At 40.9% G+C, this 19,533-nt stretch overlaps 1 protein-coding gene across 1 annotated transcript in view; it reads left to right on the plus strand.

Annotated features, from left to right (window-relative positions):
* Positions 1-19,533, plus strand: part of PHLPP1 (PH domain and leucine rich repeat protein phosphatase 1) — a gene marked incomplete at its 5' end in the record, with an annotated part of 128,678 nt that overhangs the window by 72,677 nt on the left and 36,468 nt on the right. Inside the window, one exon of the mRNA XM_032182045.1 lies at positions 12,951-13,117. Coding sequence (XP_032037936.1) covers positions 12,951-13,117 — 167 coding nt within the window. The remainder of the gene's footprint in view (positions 1-12,950; positions 13,118-19,533) is intronic.

Here is a 19,533-nt window from a genome sequence, read left to right on the forward strand (position 1 = left end):
CATACCATGTTTCGAGCACCTTTTTACTGGAATTTACGTCCTGCATTATTTCATCTGACTTTTCAGTTCTCTTATATGTTGTTGAAAGGCTGTTTTTGCAGTTATCTGGTTTATCTCTTAATCCCTGCCACTTCTGGATAAATCCTCCCTTAAGTAATTCGTGTATCTTGACCGACTGATTTTTGATTTTTACCACACAAGTTCTTCTGTTGTGTTGTCAGCACTCTGGTGCCTAAACTGTCCATTAGTTTCTACTTGACAGGGCTGTTCATGTTCTTTGCTACGTTAAAGCGACTTGTTTTTATATAGTACTACTCAAAGATATTTATGGCACACTAGAGCTGTTCTGTCTCTTTTAGTTCGCAATAATGCATTATCCAGCCTACTGCCACCGGTACAGCTGGGTTGCATGTTTTTTATTTTATTTTTTAAGAGGTTTGGTTATTATGTCAGACTTCCTTTGAGCGATAACTACTGCACCTCCCAACACATGCATCATTTAAAATGTCCTTTGTGTTTTCTCTACTAAGTTTTAAATTCTTCTTAAAGACTCAGTTTTGGCATCCCTACTCGGGTCTGTTAAGGCTCAAGGTAAAAATCCCCAGTGTGTGTTTTATGAGCCACTGAGGTATGGTCTGCCAGATTCTTGAGTTCTTGCAGCTTTGTGGCTCTGCCTGGGAGAGTAGTGTCCTTTCATCTCCAGAGGCTTTGACATTAGATAAATGAAAGGCAAATCTAATGAGTGAGAAAAACAGTGTAAAACAATGAACTTCAGAAGTAGAGATAAATGGCCAGAAAGTCCCTCTGAATTACTGGCAGCATAAGCTTATTCTGTGCCATGCTGTGCTTCTCTCTTTCTCTCTGGTTCACCCAAATGACTAACAGCATTGGGAAGGTAGCCAGCATGAGAACATATCCCCATGCACTCATGAGATCCTCCTGTTTTTCTTATGTAAGAGTAGAAAGGAAAGACATAGTTTAAAGTGTCTTTTTAGACCCTCAGAACTGAGGAAACTTGCACTACTTGTTGGTAAGACATGCTGCAAGGAAAAAATGAGGCTTAATTGTCCCCAGCTCACCCCTCCTCCAACCCCAAAAAGTGAGATTGGTGGATTTTGAGACTGTATGTTGCCACTTCAAGTTGCTTTTTTAAATGTTTGGGTTTTCTATCCTTAGACTGAAAGACAGACATGAGCATGATTGTATGCAAGGCAGTTGTGTGGGAAGCACTGTGCTGTAACAGTTTCTAAAGAATAGAAACAGAGAAACTACTAATGCTGCAAAGTAACTCACACTTCTTGCAGCTGATGCTATCTGTCCATGTCTGAATTTTTGGTTTTAAGGTAAATCATTCCTGATTTTCATGTACAAATGAGGAAGGCTCATTTTCAGTTCTGTAATTGAGGCAAGCTAGAGTTCTCATGCGGGGGTGGGGGGGGAAGACATTTATATAAGCTAGTCTGCTTTGAGTGTGGTGAATGGGAAGCTACTTGAGTTCAGCGAAATTGAAATGTTCTTTCTAAGCAAGAAAACACTGTGTAAAGTGTTGTATGTCTAAAGGGCAGTAAACTTGGGAATGGAAATGGGTGCTTCCCCAACTTCCAGTTTCTAGTTGGCTTGGTTACATGATATGGGTTCTTGGTTAGTTGTGGTTCTGTATGCAACACTTGCACTTCTATGAATCATATCTACGAGCATATTTTAAACATAGTTGATATTTAGTGGCATTTGTCTTGAAACTGGCACTGATGTTAACTTAGTTACGCTCATTGATAGCTTTTTCTGCAGTCTTTCATGCTCCTGATTGACACATGCTGCTGAAAGCTGAGGTTTCTGATACAAGTGTAATTAAAGCTTTGATATGAATTTTAATACAGAAGGCAATAATGGGTAAAATGTTTCATTAAAACTTCTCGATTCAATTTTTAACTATGAAAAAAAGTGTATTTTATATACCTCAAAAGAGTCAGATGATGTTATTTCGACTTTTAAATAACAAGCTTAATCTTAAAAGGAGATTTTGCAAAGAATGCTTGCTCTGCAGTCTTTCTCCCCACAGAATATTGGCAGTGTTGATTTTTTAGGAGTGTTCCAGAATGAGACAATTCTTAACACATCACTTCTACAATAAATAAATGTATGCTAGAAAAGATCTGAATTTGTGTTTGCAGAGACTTGGGCTTAGTTTAATTAGAAATGAACATCACTCGTGTATAGTCTGATTCATTCTAACAGTCAAATAAGTCTTAGCAAAGATATATCTGATGGATTGCCCCAGTAGATTTTTGGATGGGGCTTGTGAATAGCTTTTTTGCTAGGTTCTTATATGAGTACTTGTCTTGAGGTGAACAGAACTCTTGTTTTCAGGACTGACTAAAACTATTGCACAAATAATGACCTAAATATCGAACTTGGTGGCATACTTACTCCAAATAGGTCACTTTTAGATATGCTGATTTATCCTCAAACGGAATATTTTTAAAAGCTGGAGATGTGGCTTGTTCGTTAATATTGATAGTTTTCTGTACCACAGTGCATTTTCTTTCCTTTTAATTTCCAAATACTGGAGTGCTAATTAAGGAAGCTCAAAAGGAAAACAACAACAACAAATTTGGTCCTTTGTGATCTAATATGTTCATTCTGTTGCCAAATGTTGAAAAATGAGCTTATGCAACCGCAGGGGGGAGTGGAGGGGAAGAAAGGGACGTCTTCATGGCTTTAAAGAACTTCTTTTTCTGCATAAAGTTGGCATGATGGTGCTGGAACTCGCACAATTACTTGCAGAGTGATTCTGATCTGCCACTGTTTACTACTTGAATGTAAACTGCAGAAGGACAAAAGAAGAATGTGCATTAACAGTGAAGAATACATGATGAGGGCTTTCCTCATTTGCTACTTCCAAAATTGTTGAAGGTGGATGATGGAACAAAAGAAAGAATCTACACCCTTATTGTAGTAGAAGAAAGCTTTTTCCTGGGTGAAGTGTAATTGAATGGTGGAACTTGCTGTCACAAGGCTTGTATTTGTGGTGTGGTGACGTGCTCCTGCTGTTGGACACGAAGTTTAAAGTTTTTCAATATGTGAAATTGCTGTGTAAGAGTTGACTACTACATGACTAATGACATGGGTTGTATAGCTAGTGGAAAAAGGATTATCAGTCCTCCACGTTCCAAGGCATACAATTAAAAGGGGACATCAACATCTGTCTCAGAAATGTGGTATTGCATAGCTTAAGTGGAGACGTAGTACAGGATTTTCTTTTCCTGGAAACAGTGAGCACCCCTGTGCACATCGAGATGGGTTAGCTGACTGTGCAGAACTAACCCCACCTCAGCTCTGGGAGACCAGGAAGCGCGTTGACAGCTTCTTGCAACAATTATTTCCTGCTGTAGTGCTCTGCTCGGTGGGGCAAGTAGAGGAGGAGAGGTGATGAGAGACGAGGACTAAATAATGCACGACTGCTTCACGTAAGCTGCCTATGCAAGGCCAGATGAAATACAGGTAGATCAAGATGTACAGGCACACGCCACTTTACTGGTCCTTTACTGAGCTCTTCTCAGGCAGAATTGTAAAACAGCTGCTGTAGTGACCATGTATTTAGTGGAGAATAAGCTGCTGTGTGTGGCTTAGATGCCAGGGCAGATTTGTACCTACACACACACACAAAAAAAAAAAAAGGCTGTTAAAAAAATTATGAATGTCCAAAGCGATCCTTGATTAATAAAGATTCAAATTTATGAGTTTTCTCCTCTGTGCCTTTGTGTTTTCCCTTCTCTGTTTCAGTCACCTTTGTCTTCGAGTCTGCAGTGGAAATGTCTGTGCTGTCCCAGATGATCAAAGCCTGCTGTTAAAAAGGATAGAGTAAATGATGATGTCAGTGTACGCCATGTTTAAAAAGTTCTAAGAATAGCAAATTCAAGGGAGAAGGGCACGCTGCCATATTGGTCTCTTTTTTTTTTTTCATGTCAGTGCAGAACACACTGTTCATAAATTCGTTTGTGCTGTGAAACGGGCAGAAAGCAAACAAATTACAATTTATCCTATACAAATAAGTAGTGAAGGAGCCCCTGTAGCAGTTGTATCCATCTTTCTTGAACTTGTTGTTGGAACTTATCTGGAATAGTAGTACAGAATGAACTTTTATCATTTTTATCTCTAAAGTTGTCCTGCTCTGACCAGCTGCCTTGCTCATTATTCTAGGTATTTTTTCAGTGCAACAGCTTCATGATAGGAGAGTACGTTCTTCAGTGCAAGTCTGAGCTATGCGAAGAAGGCAAAACTGATCTATTACTCCAGTAATACGATTTTATTTCCGCTGAGGAAAAATGGTTTGAGTTCTGACTACATACAATCTTGGTGCTGTAGACAATATTACATAAACGAGAAATTCTATAGACCATAAAGAATAACTCTGAGCCTGGCTGCAGTTCTGCAAATGTATTTCCAAAATAGGAGATCAAAATGATTGGCTTGTGCGAGTGTTTTACAGGCATGGTGCTGAGGAAATGCAGTGAGCAGCAATTGAGTGCTACTGAGAGATGTACCTTCATCCACCTTTGGAGTAGTGGAAGGTAGTCAGTTGTGGGACTGCTTTTTCCTCCAGTGCAGGGGATTCTGCTCGTTAATTAGTGATATTTAATAACCAACATCTGCTTGTGCACATAGCACCATCTTTATTTCAGATACTGACAGATACTAACAGATGATTTGTTCGTGTAGGCATCGTCAACCAGCAGAAAGACTGAAGTGTAGATTCCAGCTTTAGGGTGGAAAACATACTTTGCAGAGCTTTTTAATACAACATATGGCCTTCAGCCCATACAGACTTGAAGCCAGTAGTCTCATGTTTAAATTAGCCCGAAGTTGTACCTTCTCTGGCTTGCCCACTGTGAATGACCTGTTCCATATGTTCCTGGATACTCTAATGAGCTGTACCATCCTTACAAAATCCATCATTGGAGGGATTTTTATTACCAAACCTCAATTTTCTCTGGAGGTATTAAGGACAGGCATTTCTAACACTGTTCAGAAACAGCTCTGAATATACGCGTCTAAATATAGATGTGTGTATATATATGGGAAACTCTACAGAGAACTGTTGTATGCAACAAACACTATTTTTGTTACTCCTTTCTGACTTTTTTTTTTTTTAATAACTTTCTCTTGCTCCATGTGTTTGAGTATACCATCATGATCCGGGGTTACTATGTTCACGTGCATGCTGGGGATGGGTTAGAGCTGAGGGATGGGCTAGTCACTGAAAGGGTGACTGCTGTAGCTGGCTTCTGATGCTAGAAGTGCTTGGAGGCTTGAAAACAAGTCTTTCTACCCCTGTGACCTAAGACTGAGCGTAGCATAATGCCCTCATCAGTGACCCAGGCTGGAAATAGCCTTTCATCAAAATCCAAGGCTCTGCAGAAGGCTTGTTTTAAGAACAACTGTCTAGGTTTCTTCAAATTTGTTAGACTAAGTAGCATTAGTAACATGTTTGTAACTGTTCATTCAATTTAGGGATTTTTTTATTCACATCAGAGTTTTTTCTCATTTTTTGCTGTGGGTAGTGGGTTTTGTTGTTTCATTTTGTTGTTCCCTACTTGTAGGAAATGTAATGACTCTGTTTGCAAGAAGGAAACCATTTTTTCCCCTGTAATACCATAAAATGACAATATTGAGATAATGCCTTCTCTAAAAATAGATCCCTAAAAATAAAACCACAGCTTCCTTTTAGCAGTGATTACAGCTACTCTATCATAAACAAACCTCTGGTTTCTGTGTGGAATTTGACTTCCTTTTTTTTGTGTATGTGTGAAATCTTCAATATTTGTGACCTTTGCTTTGCAGTGATATTCTGGGTGTTCTTGCTCTAGGTGGCTTCTGGTCAACTCAAGCCTGAAAGCAGATGAGGCAATGCAAACTTGAGGCCAGTTTGGTTTCTCTTTTGAGTATAACGCTTGAAAGTATTCCTCTTCCTCTTTCCCTGCAAAACCTATCCTTTTGTGCCTTCTGTTGTTAGAGGTCAGTTGTGTTTTGGAAGGTAACTTCTGTTCATTGTAGCATCTCCTCTAATAATTCAGGGGGGAAGCTTTGTACTCTGTCTCTGCTGGATAGTTGTCCGCATTAAAGTTATTCAGCTGACTCCAAAGCAGTGTAACTAGTGACCAAGGTTTTCTCTTCACTTCAGTTCTAGTCAAGTTGTAGCTTCACTTTTTCTTTTTCGTGCTGAAATTCAGAGTCTGTGGTCCTTGTTTTGGACTTGTTGCCTGCCGTTAAGGGTAGCTATTGAAGTTTTGCAGCCACGAGTGAGAATGGAAAACTAGGTTTCACCCACACATATGGAAATATCATTCAAGTAATGTCCTTTGAAGCCTCTAAATCAGGTTCTGATATTGAAGCTGAATTTGTGCAGTTCCTGCATAAATGCAGGGAAGTTTAACCATGGCTTACAGCTGCTAGCAGCTCCACCAGGTGTTGCAGTTGCTACCGTTAAAGGTATGTTCATTTCAGGATGATCCCAAATTATTTTCAGTAGCCTCTTGTGGTAGGAGGTGGGAGTGAGCAGGGGAATGTAACTTAGTTCCCTGGAGCTTCATTAAGAGCAAAATGTCTGTGCTGAGCCGATCCCATGAGGCTGGGGGAGGCTGCAGGGACTGGCATCCTGCACAATGCTTCCTTACATACCAGGTGATAACTCAGTTGGTCTTGAAATTGAATGAGCACTGAGAGCCTTTCCAACCAAAGTCTAGCAGGGAGGGGGAAGAAAGGAGAGGCATTACCAGCAAAAACTAATTTTAAGGATGTTTGGTCTCTTTGGGTGGCTTACATAGCTCAGGGAGAAGGAGGAAGGTCTCCGCAGAGAAGAGGGAATGAGTGCTGCAGACGAGTTTTAGGCCCCGGGCCAGATAGAGCTATATTCTTTGTTTGTATTACAAAATACTAGGGTCAGAAGGCCTTGAAAACTTGCCATGAAACAATGGCACGAGAACAGTTTATCTTATTGTGGAATTAATCCATATGATAGCGTTTGCAGCTATGTAGGAGAACCTACGTCAGAAAATGGCGGCCTAGCATAATGGCACACTTAAACAAAACCCAACAGCAAACCACCAAAGGCAAACAAAAAAGCCCTGTCCTTGTGGGACAGGGGAGATGCAGGCAAGTGAAGACCTGTGGTAAGTGCTGATGGTCCCACTGGAGAGTCTGAAATCTGAAGCAAACAGTGGAAGAAAACCTTTGCTGGAGAGCTGCTCATCGCAAAACCTGCTTACTGTCTGTACAGCTGTTTGTATAGCTAAAACTTTAATCTAGCACAAGTTATGTGGAGAAAAGGAGGTATTTCTCAGTTTTTGAGAGAATGACCTGTTTGTTGTTTTTTTCAACATTTCTGATGAGTAACAGATTGCTTTGAGACAAGCCGTTTTAAGGATGTTAATAGTCCTTGCTCCATGCTCCACCAAATGGAGATTCACATGCCTGAATTATAAGAAGCTTAATGCTACAGCTAATTACTGTCCCTTAACTGCAAGTTGCATCTTAAGCCTTGTCCTTGCAGGGGTCTTATCGGCGTGAACATCTTGGGGTGACTTACCACCAAGGCAGTGGTGTCGATATTGCTGCCTGTGCAGCATTAGGGTCTCTCGAAGAAGAGCAGTTTTCCTCGTGAGGGAGCAAAAAACCACTCCTGCTCTGGAATAAATGACTTCAGACGCTTCCAAACATACTGAAATGACAGGTGGCTAATGTCATCTTTCTGACAAATTCTCACTTTAAGATTTTGATACTTAACCAGGGTCATTGACTTCCACATCTAAGATTTTTATTTTTTTTCTGGGCCTGTATCCTGCAGGATAAAGGAATGCAGCTTCTGCTTCCACACACACTCAGGCTTGTTACTACTGCCTTCATTTGAGTTCCTGCGGCTGTGTGTAACATCCAAAAGTCAAAGCAAGCTGTTTCTGCATGCTGCCTGCATCTTTATTTAGAGGTAGGGAGAGGAGAGCAGGGATGAGCAGAGCAACGTTTGTGTCCCTGAGTCTCGTCAGCATGAGGAGTTCAGAGATTTCGGGCTGTAGATCTCGGGAAGCAGCTACTGCTCTTAGCCATGCCATCACCTATTGGCCCTGTGAATGACTGAGGGGTTCTCAGGCTTCTGCTGAGCTCTGTTTTCTCTTTCCAAGTCCCTTAGCTTGAGTCGATACGCATCTAGTTTGATGTCTGAAAGAAAACAGAAAGGAGAGGGCAAGAGAAGCTGTGATCTTCTCACCCTTTGGACTGCCTCGATTTTCAAAGTAGTCTTTTAAAAATGGAAGTATAAGGCCTGGAAGCAACAGGAAACCTTTTTATTCTCCCCCCCTTCCTCGTTAAGGTTTTTGGCATCAGTTTGTTCACCAGTCTGCGTGCTCCCTTGGCTCTTGAGGGTGCAGCAGGGCACGGATCTGTTCCCTCGCTGTGCAGTCGGACCCGTGGGGCTGTGGCACTTGAGCAGGGAGTAGGATTAAGATTGGAAGCAAGGTCGGTTTTGAGGAGAACTTGTGTGCTCTAAGTGGCTAGTTTAGACACTTCAAGTGCACGTACCACTGTTTAGTTAAGCCTTGTGCATGTGTTGGTGGGATGTGACACTTATCAAGCTGTTTAAAAACAAATCCTGGAGGAGAAGAATTATACTGCTTCTGTATTAGCATGTCTATAGCAGGTGTAATTTAACATCATCAGCTCAGTTCAAACAGACTGAGAATTTGGCTGCCTTTACAGTGTGGGCTGTTTAGTTATTTTAATTGTCTTCTGCTGAAGTCCTAAATAGTAATTTCTTATCTGAATAGAGCTGTAGGGAATGGGCTGAGGGTAAACAGGAAAAAGACATAATTACATCGGTTTAAATTCGCACCACAGGTCACACCAGAAAGATGGGCTTGTGTAAACAAGGCTTGTGTTTGTCCATACAGCTGGGTTCAGCTGCAGCCATTGCTGACATCCATTGTCAGCGACAGATCATTTTTGTAATAAAGCCAAGGCTTTAAAACAAAGGCTGTAATAAGACGTGTTGCGTAGCTCAGTGACAGAGGTAGTATTATTCTGTTGGACAAAGCAAAGCAGTTTTTTAGCCCTGTGTAGCCAGAAGAAACGAGAAAATTGGTTAATACAAATATTTTTCTGTGTTTTTATTGCCAGCTGCTAAAGAGTCACAGCAAACCTATGCTACATTTTCATCGATTCTAAAATAGCTCACATTTTTAAAAAAAAATACCTTGATGAAACCTTTTTCCTTTAAGATACTGTTGGCATGCATGAATTGTTGTTCGTACTTGGAAGCACCATTGTGACACAAATAAGGTGGTTAAAAATTAGGTTTTGTACCTGGGAGGCTCCCAGTTCTTATCCACTTGTGCAGACCTCAAATGGGCAGCAGCAGGACACGTGCAGGGGGCAGAGTTCTCCAGCATCACTACTTGCAGTGGTGTTTGCAGAATAAAGCTGCACCTCAGCGCTGCTGGAGAACACGTACAATCGTGACAGCAGGTTTTTGTGATAGCTGCAGTGTGTAGATACCTGTCATACAGGTACTATAGGTTTATAGCACTTACTTGTAACTATTTCAGTGTGCTGGACTCACGTGGAGACCCAAAAAAGGACTTTAAAGACTGTAGGGCAGGGCTGCACAACTGAGGTTGCGCTTGGCCATACCACGTTACTGCTACTCTAGTATTAAAATGGGAGAACTCTCAATGAAATGATTGACTGTAGAGTGGTTAAAAATCAGATTCAGGAAACAGAGAAGAGCCACATGTTTGCTCCTGTCAAGGATGTATTCAGGTTTGGATGTGTTTAGAAGACATTCCGGAGGGATTGGTCTGGACAGTGGCTTCACCCTGCTTGGGGGAGCCATGAACTGTGCTTCTTGTGTTGGTGTTAGTTATTTTTGTGCCTGTATGTGTACACACACATCAAGTGTATAAAGCAGTTACGCTTTTCTTCGGGAAAAAATTAAGAATAAAACACCTAACACACCATAATGAGAGCTTGGCATTTGCTCCACATCTATCCAGAAAGCACTTCTCTCACATCTTGCTACCACACCGACTCCAGTATTTTTGTTAGAGCACAGGCCTGTTGAACTCAGCCCAATTTTTGAATTGCTTTATTTATTTACAGTGGAATGTCTCGTTTTTCTTTCTTCTAGTAGAAAGCCTACGTGCTGCAGATAATGTCCCTTCCTGAGGATGCTCTTTATTCTTTGACTGCGAGGGGTATTCTAGCCAGAGATTTCTTACCTATTATCAGCGTTTCTCTGCAGTGATTCCCCACAGTGAGCTGAAGAAACCCAGTGCTTTATTATACACTCTACTATGTTGTAGGAGAATGCTTTGCAATAAACCATAGCAAACAAACACATGTGCTCTTAGTAAACGATAGCAAATGCGTGCACAGGCTGCATTTAAGTCGGTTGAAAAGCAAGATTGAAATATCCCTTCATTGTTTTTCTTTGCCGCTCTTCTTTGTTTTTCATCTCTTTCCTCTGTTCTCTAGGAATTTGTTACAGAGCAGTACTGAGCAATGAGAAGGGTAAAGACTTTATCCGTGCCTATGAGAATAACTGTATTTGTTCATACGACTGTTCCTTGTAATGATTCAGCAGTTAATTCCCAGCATACTGCCTAAGTAACAAAAAAGACTGCAATGAAATTACAGTCGATTTCAGAACTAACTCCTTTTAAAACATATTTAACTTTCACAGTTACCTGTGGTTGAGCCATCGTGGAGTATGTATCAGTTTTATGATTAATGAGATCCTTTGTATAACAAGCTGATCGCTTTTAAAAACAAAACCAACAAAAATAAAACTACACACACAAACAGGAGCTATAACTTGTAAAAACAATATTACTTGTACCAGCTTTTTTTCCCCCAGAGGTGGAAGGCTTTAACAAAAGAACTTGCATTCTTTTTTGGAGACCACAGCAGAATTTGGGTTTGTTGGCTCACTTGGAGATACCAGTTTGGGTATGTTAAACATTTTCGAGCGACAGGCCTTGCTGAGCACTGCTGGGTTGCTTATTACTGTTCCCGCTGCATTCCAAACAAGCAGTTGAAGCAACAGGACGTGTAAACATTGCACCTGAAATTACACCTTCTCCTTTTTCATCTAATGGGTGTCAGTGCTTTTTCATCAGTTGTTTTCGGCGTGAGGAGAAGCGTGCCCTGCTGGGCAGGTTCTGGCGCCGTAAATAGACCGAACACCTAACTTTCCGAGATGACGGCTGAGAATAGCCCGTGAATAATTTCTGCCTAATACTATAGGAGGAAGAAAAATAGTAGCTAGGGTGACAAAAGGACTGAGCTAATTGAGTAAAAGAAATTGAAGCATTTTAATGGATGTGGGAGGGCTGGATTGTTAGCGGTCACATCAGAGAAAAACACGGCACCGTCTGTTCCTCTTGAAGCTTATGGCCGCGTGTTTGTAATAGAGCCCACTTATCCTGAGGTCTGTGTAGCTTGCATTAGAGAGGAAAAAAAAAAAAAAAAAAAGAAGAAAAAAGTCCTTGGCCTTCCTTTCAGTGGCAAGCTACTTCACTTATGCCAGCAAAAAAAAATGATCTGTTTCTGTGTTCAGGGTCCTTCATGGAAAAGGCTATATCTCTGCCCAGAATATTAGATGATATCTCCTTCACTGGAGTTCAGAGGCTCTTACAAACTGCCACTGGGCTTTGTTGGAGGATTTCTTGTTTGTTTTTCTTTCTTGTCCCTTAGATGTGGTGTTTGTACTTCCAGAATCATAGCATGCGAGGCCAATCAAAGTGCCAGTGGCAAAAATGATTGCTTCTCTTGCAGCGAGCAGCCTACAGAACACGTCACTGCGTGAGCACTGGTTGTGCAGCCCCACAAGTCTACGATGGCAGTGAACTTGTTTGCTTTCTCTCCTTTGATCTAAGCCAGGTCTGCTTTAAAAGCGTGTCTTACTCTTCTAGCACTTGATCGCTCCTCCTTGCCCACCATCCTCACTGTACTGCATTTTGTACTTCCTGATGGAGGTAACTCCGTGACTCCCAAGACTTTGAAAGGGTTTGCTTAATAGAATTGGACAGAAAATACAAGTAACAATTCTCAATGGCAGTGTTGTTGTTTTTTTTTTTTTTTAAATAAATAAAGTGGCAGGTTGTAGTTCACTCAGTCATATCTTGGAGATTTGGTAAGGTGCAGAGTTTCGGTTTGAATTTGCTACCTGTAGGTCTCTGTGGAATGACGCTAGCCCTTTGGTAGTGCTAGGTAGTATGATTTCTTTGGCATCTGCAGACTTCTGTCTCCTCCTTTCTGGAGGAGTGGTAAGCTCCCAAATCTCAGTTTTGTTACCACATTTTTATCAGTTACCCTTGGCCAGTTTTCTAATTCAGTGAGAAGAACAGAGCACCCAGTGCTTTGCTTCTGGTCAGATACTGTTTTCCCAGTAAGATGTAAATGTGACGAATTTTTTGTTTTTTTCCTGACGTGTAATGCTGAGATAGGTGGATGACTGCTATCCCCTTACCTCTGCTCACCTTTTGCCTCGATATACTGACCAACCATACCACGATATAGAGGACTTGTGCACTTACATTTTTGCTGCTGTTACTTGCTAACCAAAGGACTAAACTGAAGTTCATGTCAAATCTCTTACCTATTTTTCTGGTCACAGAGTATCGCATAACTTTCATAGATGAAAATGAATTCATTTTGCATATTAGTTTGACAAACCTTTGCGCTTTCCCCCTGCGGGCTATCTGTGCTCCTGGTTTTAGCACTGAGTTGGAACAAGATTGTGGGTTAACTTCTACAAGTGGTGTAAACAGGGTTGACTTAGCTGCATATGCTGACACCAACTTGTGCTGTGGTTAAAAACAGTTTATCTCATGCTAGTAGGGCTGAAGGAAATGCTCTTGATTTATTACAGTATTAACGTATGTGTACCTCTTGACTTCCAGGTTGCATCACAGCGCATAAGCTCAGTGGATCTTTCATGCTGCAGCCTGGAGCAACTGCCTGCCAACCTGTTTTATAGCCAAGACCTCACTCATCTCAATTTAAAGCAGAACTTCCTGAGGCTAAACCCTAGCCCATCTACAAGTAGAGCGCTTAATGAATTGCAAAGGTAAGGTCTGCTGGTTCTACTGGTCTTCCTCTGCCCTTGGAGCCAAGTAACCACTGGTCTGCAGGAACTTTCCTAAAGTGATACTGGTTTAAAAAAAAGAGTAACTTTTCTTGGGGAGGAATGGACAGACTGTGACGCTTCAGAAATCGGTTAGCTGTGTGCTGGCTAGAAACAGACCAGCTTTCATATGAAACTCCATGCTTTTCTTTTCTATGAAAACTATTTTTGATCTAAAATGGAGTTTTCAGAATGCGTTGCTTTACACCTACCTGCTGAGGCTAGGCTGTAATCCTTCAATCAGTTACTCATGTGAGAGAATGAGCTGCTGAGCTGCCCATCAGCAGCATTCTAGGTAGGGACAGCGCTGTGTGCAAATTCATTTCAGAGTTTTTCTCTCAAGCAAAGAAAGCCCTGATTTAACAATTTAAGCCAGATTTCTGTCATCTCTCTTCTCTGTTCAAACCTCATCTTTTCCTAGTAACTGTGACCTTCCAGGTGTTCTGTCCATTGCAGCTCATCAAGAATAAGAAACGGATGGACAGCAGCCCTACTAGTGGTCTGAGTGATTTAATGTGCATGTCCCAGAATCGTGAAATCAGCAGTCTTTCTGTATGCTGGAAGATTAATGTTTCCATAGTAAATATAAGCCTGTGATTTTAATTTCAGTAGTAACTGAATTGCAGAGTACCTCCGGATTGTATTTGTGCATAGTCCTGTTCAAATGAAATGTTTTCAACCACGTTTCTACATCCCTTCATCTTAGAAAAAGAACCAAAAAATGCAAGATGAATTATGTGGGCTGTTGTATTTTATATAATTCCAATTTTCTTCTAGAAAAACAAAAATTTGGCATAATGGAAGATGAATGAACCCAGCAGGTCTGCTTTACAAACAAAGCAGGCAGTGCTTCCAAGAGTTTATGAACAGTCTGGAGAGGAATACTGGATTAAATGTTCTGTGAATATTGGTGTAGATCTCCAAATATCAAGTAGAATTTTAGCAGAAGTCAGATGATGAGCACAGACAATTAATGAATATTTTTACTTTAATTTTTATCACTTTCCTTTTTTAAGTATTAGAAAGTGTACAGGAGATACTTAACTATTTTTGTCCATGTACATACAGCTAATTCTGTCTGGGATTCAAAAGCATTTATAAATAACACAGTGGGTGATGTTCTTTGTTTAATATTCTCTTGGTGCTGCAATTGTAGGAACAGCAGATAGGTCTTGCTGAAAGCATTAATAAATTATTAAAATTTTCATCACTAACGTGGGCCTAAATGTGAAAGCGTGAAGGAGTTCGGTTTACCAAAAAAAACTCTCCTGTTTTCTGCGAATATGCATAAGGAAAATCTGAAGAAGTAGCAAAACAGGTAGCATGAAACAGATAAGCCTCATTTATTTTTTTTTTAAATAACTGTTTCTATTCTGTCAGTGACTGATAGTCTGTTCTAACTCCACTGCTTTGACCTTGCCAAGAAGGCACTGGAAGATCCATGAACTTCTGGAGCAAAGGTCTGAGTGATTAGGAAGGATAACTGGCAGTATTGCAGTGCCTCGTGAGCTCCTACCCCTTGTCTCTGACCTTCTTTTTACCACTGCTGATGTTCTCCAGCCTTATCTTCATCCAGCACAGGTGGCAGGAAATAAGTTTGGAAGCTACTTACCCAGGAAGTAAGTAGCTGGAAGAGCTGGAAGCTGCTGCTGCTGTTCCCATTGCTCTGCAAGTGGAAAGGATTTTGTAAGATGGTAGCTCCTGCTGAACGCTAAAAACATTTTTCCAGTTCTTTCAGTGCCCCATCAGTTGTCTTTTGCCTCCTAACAACAGCAAAAGCTCAGACCTGGCTCTGGAGCGTTCTCCCTAGCCATGCTCTTTTCTGTCTTAAGAAATGCAATCCTGGCTTCTCCTCTTTGGGGTGGAAAAAGTTGAGTTTTCCCTTGTGCTGCAAATAAAAGCTTTGAGCCAGCTTGGCTACTGCTATAAGTCTACTTTAAATCAGTGAGTAAAACCACAAATATCTTGCAAGCACTGCCTTTGAAATTATTAGAGAGTCCTAATAGTGAAAGCATGTACAAAACAAGGGAAAGTCAATCATTCATGGAAACACGGCTTGCTAGTTGTCTGACATCGTTTTCCCCTTTTTCCTCTAATTTAACAATGTAATTTTCAAAGCTTCAGAGGTTTTATGAGGTAAAAGTAGACTGGATAAACCAAAAATCATTTTTCTTTACTCTTGTTCTTTCAAACCACTGCAAAGCAACTGTAAAATCTCTGCTGTTCTGATCTGGTACTGTTGGCTTTTATACAAAGCTGTCAGTTTTAATTGCAGCCACACACAGGGCACAGCACCAATGAATCAAGCCCAGAAGTATTTAAGGCTCTAGAAATATCCATGTGCTTAGATGTTGTGAACAAAATGTATTGGCATTTCGTATACCTAGCCTTCCTGGTACAATTTTTAATAGAATCTGGTTGGCAAGGCAGCCTAGGAAAACTTGTCTTGCTATAACCAGCTCTCGGTGCTAGCTGTTCCTCTTAATAAATCACTTCAGGTGGTAATTTAGTAGATGTGCAGGGATGCTAAATGTCAAAACAAAAGGCAAGTCAAAGAAGAAAATACCAGCTTTGCAGCAGCCCACTGAGCAGGCTCTCGGAAGCAGCTTGGTTGTAGTAGGGAGATGCTGTGAATTTCTGTGCTGAACTGTCTGAATGCTGGAAAGTATATACAGCATCTGTATTTTTTTTTCTTACCAGGGAAAATGCATATTTCTGAAAATCTATGTGTTTGAAGAACAGCACAGCAAATTTTGGTCCTTGTTCTCCCTTACTGTAGCTTTTTTAAAAGGAAAGCAATGGTGATTCTGGGGGGAGGAGAGGGGGTCTTAGTTGAAAGATTCCCCAGCTGGTGACTTACTAGAAGTTAATGACATATTCTGTGATAATATCCCAGCAGTCAGAGTTTGTCTTAAACCCCTTGGGGTTTGAGCCACTGTATGCTACAGGTGGAACAACTGAAGACGTTCTGTTTTAAGTTGTCAAAAACTTAGTTGGTTACACTTTTTTATATTGGTTGATATATTTTTAACGGTGAAGTTGAGAGTTGTGTACACCGTTTCCAAACTTTGTTCCCTTATCTACAGTGAAACTTCACATCTCCTTTTCTGAAATGTAAACAAGAATTCAGGATTAGTAATTTTGCAGAGTACTATCACTCTAGGTTTGAAGCAAATTAATAAACTGTAGTCCTTATTTACTGTTGTTCTGTTTCAGTGGGCTAGGCCCATTTTATACATGATCGTTTCAGTCACTGTTGGAAAAAACTGTCCACATCAAGAGTACTGTTTCCTTGTAAGCCTATCACAGACTTCAGCAATGATTTAAAAAAAGAAAAATGAAGAAAAAGGGGGGGATGTAATAAACCAAAAAGTTTGCTTTAACAATAACAAAATGATGCTTGCCAATTTTATCCGAATAACAAGTAGTCATTCTGATTATGCCTGTTAATTATTAACAGTGATTATATGGGTTTTTATCTCAAGATCAATTGCTATCTTTTCTTTCCTAGAGCCCCTTTAGAAATCAGCTGTATTCTTTGGCATCTCAGTTGGGATTCTTCTGGGCTGGTGGCAGTAATTTGAAGTAGCTTCCATAGGGTATGAGGAGGCTAGACAACTTAGAGGTATCGATGTGTTTCTGAAATTCCTTGCTACTTCCAACCATAAGATAGCTGCTTGTAATCTGAAAACCCATAACTTAGGCATCCCCACGCTCTCCTTACAAACTTAGAGTGCAGTAAATAGGTGCTTTGAGATGCAGTCATCGCTCGGGGAACATTCGTGTTCCCAGCCAGCGAGGCTGGAGCAGTATCAGCGACCTGACTGGTGTGAACCCAGCAGCTAGGCTTATCGTAAGTCAGGGTGGGATGCAAGTAAATCCTAGCTCGACCCTGGAGGTTGAGGAGGAGGGAAGAATGTCTCCAGCCTGCCAGTTGCTTGGTCTTAAAGTGCAGTGAAGTGCTGCTTGGGATTATCGCATTTAGGGCATGAAACTGGGGTTACAGAATAGCCAGCTGGGTTAATGATGTGGCATTTATGAAGGTGGAAACTCGTAGGTCAGTGCCAATGCTTCCCAGGGTGCTGCTGGGCAAGTGAGGGTGATAGTTTTGCTCGTAAGCGATGCTGGAGCTGGGGGACAGCGCTGCTGCTGCTTGAAATGGTGTTCAATTGCCACCACGCCCCACATACTGGAGATAGGATGGGGAAGGCAATTGCTTTCCTTTGGCTGAGCTCCTTATTGAGCCATGCATTAGTCCCTCTCCTCGTTTTGCATACGTCAAACTAAAGCCACTCCTGAAGTGGCAGCTTCAGGATTAAGTTAGTGAGCATTTTGGGGCTCAATTATGGCAATTAGCATTCAGTCATGTTGCATGTTTAAAGGAAAGGGTTGACGTGTAACAATTTGCCTTAAAATAGAACTCTTTTTTGCAAACTCAGCAGCAAGAGAAAGCTGGAGCCTGTAAAACACTTTTCTTGTATTTATATCCATGCTACAAGTGCTCCTGGTGCTACTGACTGTAAATCTATCCCGATGGAAGCAGCGCTATAAACAATTCAGAGTTTTAATACGTGGCATGGCAGTGCTCCATAACGGGACTGCACTGTCCCGTTTGTGGTGTGGGTGAGTGACCAGAGGTGAGAGGCAGACTAAAGATTTTAACTTCGGGCACGTACCTGCCTGTTCTGCTTGGAATAGTTTTGTAATTGACGCTGCTCCATGAGAAGAAATGTGCCTTTAACATCTTGCAAGTGAACGTGTTTGCAGAGTGGGAAGAAAATGTCTTTCCTACCAGTTGTCTTAAATTAGCTGCTTCATATCAACCAAGTTTAAGTGTCTGCCTTTCGGATTTTCTTTAAATATTATTTAACAGTAAGTCACCTCTGTGGATTATTTGACAGAAGCATTATATGTGCCTTTTCAGTGAATATCCAGTACTGGTAGTACTGCGCATCCTCCCTTACACGTTACGTAGATCAGTTGACCAGTCTGGTTCACGTCCTTAGTAATCAGATAAACTAAAAGTTTAACATACAAATTAACTCACAAAAGACCCTGAATAAACACTTGTTAAAACATACACTAGGGTAGTCAAGATATAATACACAGACAAATATTTTTTTCCCTTTGACATAAGATAATTTTCCACAAGAATGCAGAAAATCCTGAAGCTGACACTGCATTGGAATTTCTTGATGTAAACAATTCTTTTTAGCCTCCTCCCTTCCTATCTCCCCACCCCAAATCCTTTTTCCTCTATGTAACAGCTTGATCTTCGGTAATTTTATCTTGAGACTGTATTTGGAGTCTTCTAGTAGCTTGTGGTTTTCACTTGTTTAGTGAGCAAAAGCAACGAACTGTTCATGAGACTCCAGAGTGGCACGAGTAAAGCCTGTAGCCTCGGTGCTGGTTACTAAATCAGTTAATTCTTTTTTTCATGGTTGACTTGAAAGCTGGAATGTTTGCATTTTGCGGCTTCTCCAGCAGCTTTTACTTATTTTTGACCTCGTGTTCACCACTACTTCTTGCTCTGACTTGACTACTGAGAAATTCTCATTGGAAACGTCATTTCTCTAGGCCCTCGCTTCTCCTGCTTGGAGCACTCATCCTGGACTTGTGCTTGACTTTGAGGAAGCTGTGGGACAGCTGTCCCACCACAGGATCACCCCAGGTTTCAAAGCAGTGATGCATCTTTGGCCGAACTCTACAATTGTCTTCAAGATAGATGCAGTATTGTCAGTTTTAGTTCTAGGTTCAGGATTTTTAAGCCCCTTCTCTAAAATAGAGGAATAGGAAGGTATTTTATTCAAGATGTTTCTTTTTCTTTCTTTTCTTTTTCAGACTGGTACCCCTCATTAACATTAGCTGGCTTACCCTAGCCTCCTTTTTTTTATTTTATAGTTCTCCCTCTAGTGATGCATTAGTCATTGTTTCTGCACAGTAGCCTTTTTTTCCCTGCAGCAGTAATTTGATTGCAGGATTTCATTTAGTTTCCGTCTAACTCTGTTCCAAACTTCTGCCTCCAGCATAGCACAGCTTGTTCAAAAGCTGTGATAACTGGCCGTGATTTTTCCTTATTTTCTTCTCCCATCTTCGCACCAAAATAGCAATAGAGAGCACAGCATTCCCATGCTTGTTGGAAGGCTTTGTAAATATTAAATGTATTTACAGTCTGTACTATGGGGTTAAATCCCATTGATACGAGATCCAAAGGCAATAATTAACATTTCCATGTTGAGTTTTATTCAGTGGCATGAGTTTGATCTGGCCGATACTGAAGGTTGTGTACCAGTTAATTGAAAGAGCTGGGGAGGGTTTTTTAAGAGTCTTCTTGTGTTAAAACTTCGTAACCTGTTCAA

This window comes from Aythya fuligula, chromosome 2 (assembly GCF_009819795.1).
Source record: "Aythya fuligula isolate bAytFul2 chromosome 2, bAytFul2.pri, whole genome shotgun sequence".
NCBI lineage: Eukaryota > Metazoa > Chordata > Aves > Anseriformes > Anatidae > Aythya > Aythya fuligula.